At 39.7% G+C, this 7,401-nt stretch overlaps 1 protein-coding gene across 1 annotated transcript; it reads right to left on the reverse strand.

Moving 5' to 3' along the window:
- Positions 1-2,260: 2,260 nt before the first annotated feature.
- Positions 2,261-5,817, reverse strand: SLITRK4 (SLIT and NTRK-like family, member 4). Its single transcript, XM_009997093.1, has one exon. The coding sequence runs from the start codon at positions 5,746-5,748 to the stop codon at positions 3,235-3,237; it is 2,514 nt and encodes an 837-aa protein (XP_009995395.1). The 5' UTR covers positions 5,749-5,817; the 3' UTR covers positions 2,261-3,234.
- Between the last annotated feature and the right edge of the window lie 1,584 nt (positions 5,818-7,401).

Consider the following 7,401-nt stretch of genomic DNA (forward strand, 5'->3'; position numbering starts at 1 on the left):
ATGGACATTACACTCAAACTGCTGTGCAGACACATACATTGTTTCAAAACATGGAGGAAATAAACTGACATTAAGATTGTCATTCAAAGGAACAATTTCACAGAAATACAGTGTTTTGCCAACTTCTGCATTCTTCTCTCACACTACATCTTGTATCATCATATATGAAAACAACTTCTACAGGAAGGTCCAGATCATGCAACCTCTACTGACGCTGGTCTACAGCCAACTGCAGAATCCAAAGAGTCACTGGGCTCAAAATACAATGTTTCTGAGCTTGCTTTTTTTTTAAAAGTCAATCATGAAACTCTGTCTAAGCCCCACTCTGAGCAAGTGTGCAATATTTAGCTCATGAATAGCAGGACGTCTCTACATGATTTAGGTTGAGCTTAAATGCTTTACTGAATTGGGACCTCAATGCAGGAAAATGTGACCCAGTTTATCCTTTCATCTTAACAGTTCAGTCCTTCTTCCTCTTTTGATCAGTAAATAGAAGACATCACCACAACAAACAAACAAAGCCCAAACAACCAAACCAAAACAAACAAAACCACAGAAAAACCCCAAACCAACAAAACAAATTAACAAACCCAAACCAAACCAAACAACCAAAAAACCTCAAACGAACCCCTCAGGTTTTTTTAGCTGAGGAATATATGACTACTCATCACTGCTGTTTTAACTCAGGGCAATATGAGTCATAAGCACATCAGTTTTAACATCACTTAAAAGTATAAACTAATCTGCTATTTTTAATGTGTGCCTCTGAAGAGAAGGGTATGGGACATGACAGTCTCTGACAATGCACTGAAGTGTCTCAGAAGCTCTATGCTTTGGCTAACTCCAGAGAAACTGGCCATTCCCAAAGCCATGCAGCACTCTGCACGCTCAATGCTCAGCCTCCTCAGGGAGCCATTAGCCTATCATGGCAGTGCATCTTTAACGCCCAATCTGCAGACTCTTGACACAATAAGCTCATACCTTCTTATTCAAGCTTTGGCCATGTACTGCATTGATGGCCAACCAAGAACTTCTTAGGCTAGAAAGACATATGTCCCTAGCAGCCATGTTCTATGATACCCTCAATGAAGTAAATTATTGTGCATGGATAGCAGCAGCTTTTTGTAACAAACTCAGCCATTAATTTATCTCTTCTAATTTTATTTTCCAAACTCAAGTATGTATGTTGTCACAGGAGAAAAACAATAAACCAAACCTCTATGTCACAAGAGCAGAAACATCTGGAAGCAGAAAAATGTTGGTTTGTTTTGCTTTCTCTTAAATATAAAGCAGCATCTTTTTATTTTTGTAAACTATGTTAAAAATATACTGCTGGCTGTTTGCCAAGTATGATTCCAGAACAAAAATTTCACAGCAGTGACATAAAGCCCTGAACCCAGAGGTTTATAATGGAAAGTGCTGACTCAGCCTTCTCCACAGTATTACAATTGGGTCTTGCTATAATATTTGCTAGTTTCAAATTAATGAAAAACATTCATGTTTTTATCCTACTAATCTTAATTGATTTATGTATTGATTCTAAAAGATGGAGGGGGGAAGGTTCTGGAAGCAAAGGAGATAGAAGGTCTTATCCAAAGCTCATTGAAATTAATGAAAACATTACTTTTCCAGTCAAAGAACTTTTGTTAATCTCAAAATATAGATTTGCTGTATGATGCTTAGCAATACACCTCCATTCTCATTTCAAGGTACTATCAGTGAGATACAGAGGGATTTTCCATTCCCTCCTAGCTATTCATACTCAGCTTTCACAAAGCAAATTTTAACTCTGTAGACATGAGCTGCACAACATTCTGAACTGAGACCACTACATTCATTTTACACAATAGTTTTAAATAGATATGATCTGCCATATTGTTCACTGTTCTGGTATTTTTTTCCTGACAGCAGTCAGACAGATAAGAGCAGAAAACTTATGCATATACAATTAAAACATTACCCTTATCATGAATTCCTCTAAATACTTCTAGCGAAAAATATTTAAGCTGTAGAACCCTGAAAAGCAAGACAACTGAAGGCAAATAATTGCTTGAGACACAATACTAAAAAACTAAAGGATCTATTTTAAAACGCACCATTGGTAACAAATCTGAAGTAAGATAATATGCTAATGTCACAAGAAGAGTACAGAACAATTTTTATTATTATATCTGATCACTTAATTCTGGATAATTCTATACATTACAACCTCAGTTTCTGTTTGGTATATTGTTCTGGTTTTATTTATACTGAATGATTAATGCATTGTGATCAGGAAAACAAGTCAGGCATATTAAATACATATTAAGGAGTACATACTTTTCCTATTTAGTATACAAAGTATTTCATAAATATGAATTATATTACAAAAATAATTTCTGCTACGCTCACACAGTAAGCACTTTGACAATTCTGGACAACCTGTTGGGGTTGCAAGTGTTTCACGTAACTGAGAAGGAACTCTAGTTTTAATTGGAGATAGTCTTACAACAGATTCTGCATAAATATCAAATATTTTCTTCAGATGCCACAAATACTGCAGAAGTCAGGTTGAACTACTTTTTTTTTTTAATTTTAGGTATAGACATGTATGCTTCAAATGGTCAAATTTATTTCATAGGTATGTAATGCATGTTATATTTTAAACAAATATTTGCACAATTTAACATTATAATTTCAGTGGTTTCAAGATGCAGGTCATAAATGTAACCAATTTACACATACTATCGAATGTTCTCTCTTTGCATGCTTGTTACTTTTCAGATAATCTTTAAACAGTGCCATTACAACACCACAAATCAAAGGATTACTCCAGTTCCACCAACTTAAATCCACGTGCAGGATGAGGGACCCAGCTGAGGTACAAATACCAGTACCAGGTTTCTTGTGTTTGTTCTAACAAATCACAAGGAGACGATGGTTTTGCATTTAAGGTACAAAACATATATGCCTCTTGAGGTTAAATTCAGTGTAACATGTATAAAGCATCCCTTTGGCAATAGAGTTTGAAGTACCCCTACAGGATTCCACAGGGCGTGAGCTTTATGTAGTAAAATCTACTACGGAAATTCTCCTCTACTTGACAAATCATATGCAGTTACAGTTAATCAGACACCCTTGGATACACCTGCCTCTATGCCTGTCGCTATAATATAGTATTTGGAAGTTAAAAGTCAACAAAAGGCACTTTCATCATTAAATAAATGTCCTCTGTAGGCAATAAGATTGCATGACCTATATTTTATTCAAAGCAGTTTGTTCCTCAAGGACTTGTAGGTAGTCAGGTGAACCTTGAAGTTTAGCTTTCAGTTCAAAATACTCACTTTTTCTTTGTTCTACTACAATTTTACTATGATTACCACCTATTAGAGATTTCTTGGTTTTTTTGTCTTGTAGTTTCTCTGGATAACGTATTTCAAAGCCACTGACCCCTATGCTGTTGTATTCCTTTTTGCTTTCAAGAAAATTTTGAATAAATACATTGGAATCCCTCCCAGGGAATAACTCATCCAGTTCATCAATTGTGCTAAGTCTTTTTCTGGTATCCACATGCAATAAATCTTTCTCCTTGTCATTAATATTTCTTAAAATTACTTTTTGCCCTGGCGGGTCAGCAAACGTGAAGCCAGTTTCAGAGTCTTTTAAGCCACAGGTATGGCTTTTGCTCATCTGCTCAATGGTTTGAGGAATGAAGGCCTCTGCACCTAGTCCATCTTTTTTGTTTGACTTGTGATCGTGCTTCCTTAGCTGCAGTTGCATAGAACTGCATTCTTGATTTCCAATCCCTTCGTGCTTTACAGTTGGTTTTTTGTTGCGCCGAAGCACAAAAACAAGAAGACAAAAAGCAACAAACACGGTTAAAATAAGGACAACCAATATGCTTAAGATTAGGATAGAGAGTGGAACTGGGCCACCAGGAGGACTCCGAACTGGTCCCAGCGGTGTTGTAAAAGTAACAGCAGGCATAGGACTAGTGAACAGAGCAGATGGCTTGTTTAGAAGTTTAGGACAGAGGATCTCATTTTTCAGAGACTTAAGTTCAATGTTAGCAAACTGCACAGGTGTTTCACATTTCAATTCCTTCACCACAATACCTTCATTTAGCTTTTCAAGCCACAGTTTTAAAGCAACTAAATCACAAGTGCAGTCCCAGGGATTACCTTCCAAATCAATTTGTGTAAGAGATTTTAGCTGATCAAGAACGCCACTTACAGGTAAATACATGAAATGATTGTTCCTCAGATTTAGCCTAGCAAGTGGTGCACCAGCAAAAATATACGCTGGCAAGCTTCGTAGAAGATTGTTGTTCAGGTAGAGCAACTGCAAATTTGGCATTAGGTCAAAGGTGCCTGCTAGGATTTCTTTGATAACATTGTATTCCAAATATAGATATTGCAAGTTGTGGAGGCCAACAAACATTTCTGGGCTCAGACGCTCTATCTGATTGCCATTGAGATACAACCTCCGTAAGTTCGTAAGGTTGCGGAAAACTTCTCCTTTGATCACTGAAATCCGATTGCTGCCTAAATGTAGCAAATCCAGCCCCTCAAACTCAAGGAAATCTGTAGCGTCCACATCCTTAATGTAATTGCCATTTACATGCAGCTTCTTGGCATTTAAAGGTTTTGGTACAAGTTCGGCCATTGACTCTATATTTCTTTCTTGGCAATTTACACTCAATCCCAAGTCTGAAGGATGTGTTTTGCAAACACAGGGGACCGGACAAGGAGTTAAAGGAGGCACCCTGGTCTGGTAATATATGATTTGACTGAGATTGCGATTAGATAGTGCTTTGCCTGCTACTATCCCTGAGATCTTCGAAGGATTTGTAGTCTTTGGTGGCTTGGTGACTAATCTGTGCACTGATGTCTGAGTGGTGTGGCCGTTCGGGGTGCTGTAACCAGGCTCCAGCTGCGAGGGAGGCAGAATGCGCACGTCAAAATCACTCCCTGTCCCCAAGGAGCACAGCTCTTGCTTGTTGGTCTCTTTCAGTAGCCTTCCATACAAGTCACTGGGTGTTTCACAGATGGCTTCTCCAATGTAGATGTTATAGGGCATGTTCTCCAACCATGCTTTCAAAGGCAACAAATCACAAGTACAATTCCAGGGGTTGTCTTCCAGCTGCAATTCGACAATTCTCCCAATGTGTTCCAGAACTCCAATGTATGGAAGCTTCTGTATTCGATTCCCTCGTATATCCAGATGGGTTAGAGAAGCAAATCGAAAAATATTATCAGGAAGAAATGAAATCAGATTGTCATTAAGGATCAGGACTTTCAGCTTGTGAAGCTTATTGAAGGCTCCCCGTTCAATAAACTTGATTAAATTGTAGTCAGCTTGGAGATACTCCAAGTTCTCTATGCCAAGGAAAGTGTCAGCTCGGAGAATCTTTAATTCATTGTTGTTCAAGTGCAACTGTTTTAATGCACTCAGACCCATAAAGGCCCCTCCCTCAATGTTCTGTAACTTATTATTACCCAGTTGCAAGGACACTGCATGTGTAAAATTAAGAAAGGTATTTGGATACAGAATAATTAACAGATTGTTTTGAAAGTTGAGGTGGTAAAAATTAGACCACGGTGGTTTAAGCTGATTTGGTCTGTAGACTGCAACCTTCTCACAGTTGACATAGAGTACATTCTCAACTGACACACAGGAGCAAACATTGCAAATTTCCACAGATATATCAGCATCTGCAGTTGTAGAAGAAACTGGAGATGACAGAACCAGAAAGAGCCACAGAAACATCTTCTTGGGATCAGCAAGCAACCTTAGGCTCCTGAACAAAGATAAAGAATCTAAGGAAGAAAAAAGGAAAGAAAAAAAGAAAACATTTTTCAGTTGTCGTTGTTCCAAAATGTCATTCGGGTTAAAAACTGTTCCGCTGAGCTACTGTACCTGCCAAGGATTATAGATAAACTACAAGCACTGAATTTAAAATAACACGAAAGATTTTAACAACCAAATACATGGAAGCTAGAATGATTTCAAATACAGAATGTAAATATCTGTAGACAAACACAAATAACTCAGAGGTCTGTCAAATGTATTTCTATCTCTTGTACATGCCAAACATGCATAACTAACAAAGTAAAATAACCAAAGGAGATTCCAATTTTATGCATATTTACTTTCCTCAATCCTGCACTGCTCATACGTTGCTGTGCATTTCAAGGATATTAAACACAAGTGCTGTTGTTATGCATGCTGAAGCATCTGGGTTGGGATAGCACAATATAGAAAAGATGAGGATGCAGACACAAAAAGCAACATCAATACTCAAAATATGTACCTATAGCCAATACTCAAAATATGTACCTATAGCATCAACACATACAGATTATCATTATGATAACAATGAGATTCAGTCAAGGCATATACAGGCATGCACACACATTGTCATTTATAATCCCTAGTTTAAATAAATAGGTGGTAAACACACTGCAGAAATGCAATGAACTATCTGCTAAACAAGAACAGCAGCTCTGGGTGACCAGTGGAAGCACACAGATATGAAAGAAGCATGCACAAGCATACTGCCCCACTCCCAGGAATAACAAGTCCCTGACTTGCAGGGCAAAACAAAGTCACAATTCACAAGTCTGACACTACTGAAACCTGGGAAGAACTTATCCTTTTTGTAAAACATTATGTAATTTGCTCTTATCCCTGCACTGATACAGAAGTGGCTTTCAAGAACCCTTCACATATGGTCAGGCCAGCTGAGCTGCCATTTTTTATGCAGAAGGACTGGAGCCACACAATCTCCTCCGAGCTACAAGGTAGCTTGCTTTTTTTTTTTTTTTTTTAACAAACTAGTCGATAATCAATATATTCCTCTCCCCGTAACTTCCTCATTTCCCCAATTTCTCAACTTGTCCCTTTCATGTCCTGTTATGAGAAGGCACTGAGCTGGCAGAAGGGAGCCAGAACTGAAGTGGGGAGAACAGACGACTGCTGGAAGGAGCCGCAAGGAGGGGAGGATGCGCCGGAGGACCTAGAAGGAAGGGCAGAGGAGGGATGAGGGAGAAGAAGAGGGAAACCTAAGAAGAGGCAAGGGAGGAAGAGGGAAATGGATGGCTGAAGGGGTCAAGAAGGCCTCGGAGAGAGACCGTAAGAAGGAGAGGGTGCACAGCAGCCGCTGGTGATTCCCGCAGGCTCCCGTCCCTGGCCGCGGCGAGGGAGCCCGCAGGCAGTCCGATGTCCCCGCGTTCCCACCACTCCATCTCCCTCCCCGTCCCAGGCGCCGTCATCCCGTATCCCTGCCTCGCCCTCGTTCGAGTCCCCTCTTCTTCCTCAGCCCCGGCCGCTGTCCAGGGGCACGCTGAGGGCGCTGCGCGAGGCGGGCGGCGGGTGGACGAGCGCGGCCAGGAGTGCAAGCACTACCGCAATTTTTTGCCG

The sequence above is a fragment of the Chaetura pelagica genome, unplaced genomic scaffold, assembly GCF_000747805.2.
Source record: "Chaetura pelagica isolate M959 unplaced genomic scaffold, ChaPel_1.0 scaffold344, whole genome shotgun sequence".
In the NCBI taxonomy this organism is placed as follows: domain Eukaryota; kingdom Metazoa; phylum Chordata; class Aves; order Apodiformes; family Apodidae; genus Chaetura; species Chaetura pelagica.

Coding starts and splice junctions, on each gene's coding strand:
- SLITRK4 (XM_009997093.1), bottom strand. CDS start 5,748: ATGTTTCTGTGGCTCTTTCTGGTTCTGTCATCTCCAGTTTCTTCTACA.